Source organism: Eimeria mitis, genomic scaffold, assembly GCF_000499745.2.
Source record: "Eimeria mitis Houghton genomic scaffold, Emh_scaff8427, whole genome shotgun sequence".
In the NCBI taxonomy this organism is placed as follows: domain Eukaryota; phylum Apicomplexa; class Conoidasida; order Eucoccidiorida; family Eimeriidae; genus Eimeria; species Eimeria mitis.
Window position 1 is genome coordinate 1 of NW_013576201.1, and position 307 is coordinate 307.

At 35.2% G+C, this 307-nt stretch overlaps 1 protein-coding gene across 1 annotated transcript in view; it reads left to right on the forward strand.

Moving 5' to 3' along the window:
* Window positions 1-174: 174 nt before the first annotated feature.
* The window catches only part of EMH_0094920 (uncharacterized protein), a gene marked incomplete at both ends in the record, with an annotated part of 1,034 nt that continues 901 nt past the window's right edge, over window positions 175-307 (forward strand). Inside the window, one exon of the mRNA XM_013502166.1 lies at window positions 175-193. Coding sequence (XP_013357620.1) covers window positions 175-193 — 19 coding nt within the window. The remainder of the gene's footprint in view (window positions 194-307) is intronic.

A 307-nucleotide genomic window follows, 5' to 3' on the forward strand; every position in this document is an offset into this window, starting at 1 on the left:
ATATGTGTGTCTGTGTGTGTATATATATTTATATAATATATTTATATTATATATATGTATGTCGTCTGTCTGAGCTGCACATACACCTCATTCATCTTCTCTCTACTTTCACTACAAAGCAGCAGCAGCAGCAGCAGCAGCAGCAGCAGGTGCAGCAGGAGCAGCAGCAGCAGCATGACCATCATCATATATAGTAAGTTTGTTGTTTTCTGTGTGTAATGTGGTGTATATACACCGCAGTATATTGGGGTGTATACGCAGCTGTTTTGTTTTGTTTTTTTTTTTTTTTTTTTTTTTTTTTTTTTTT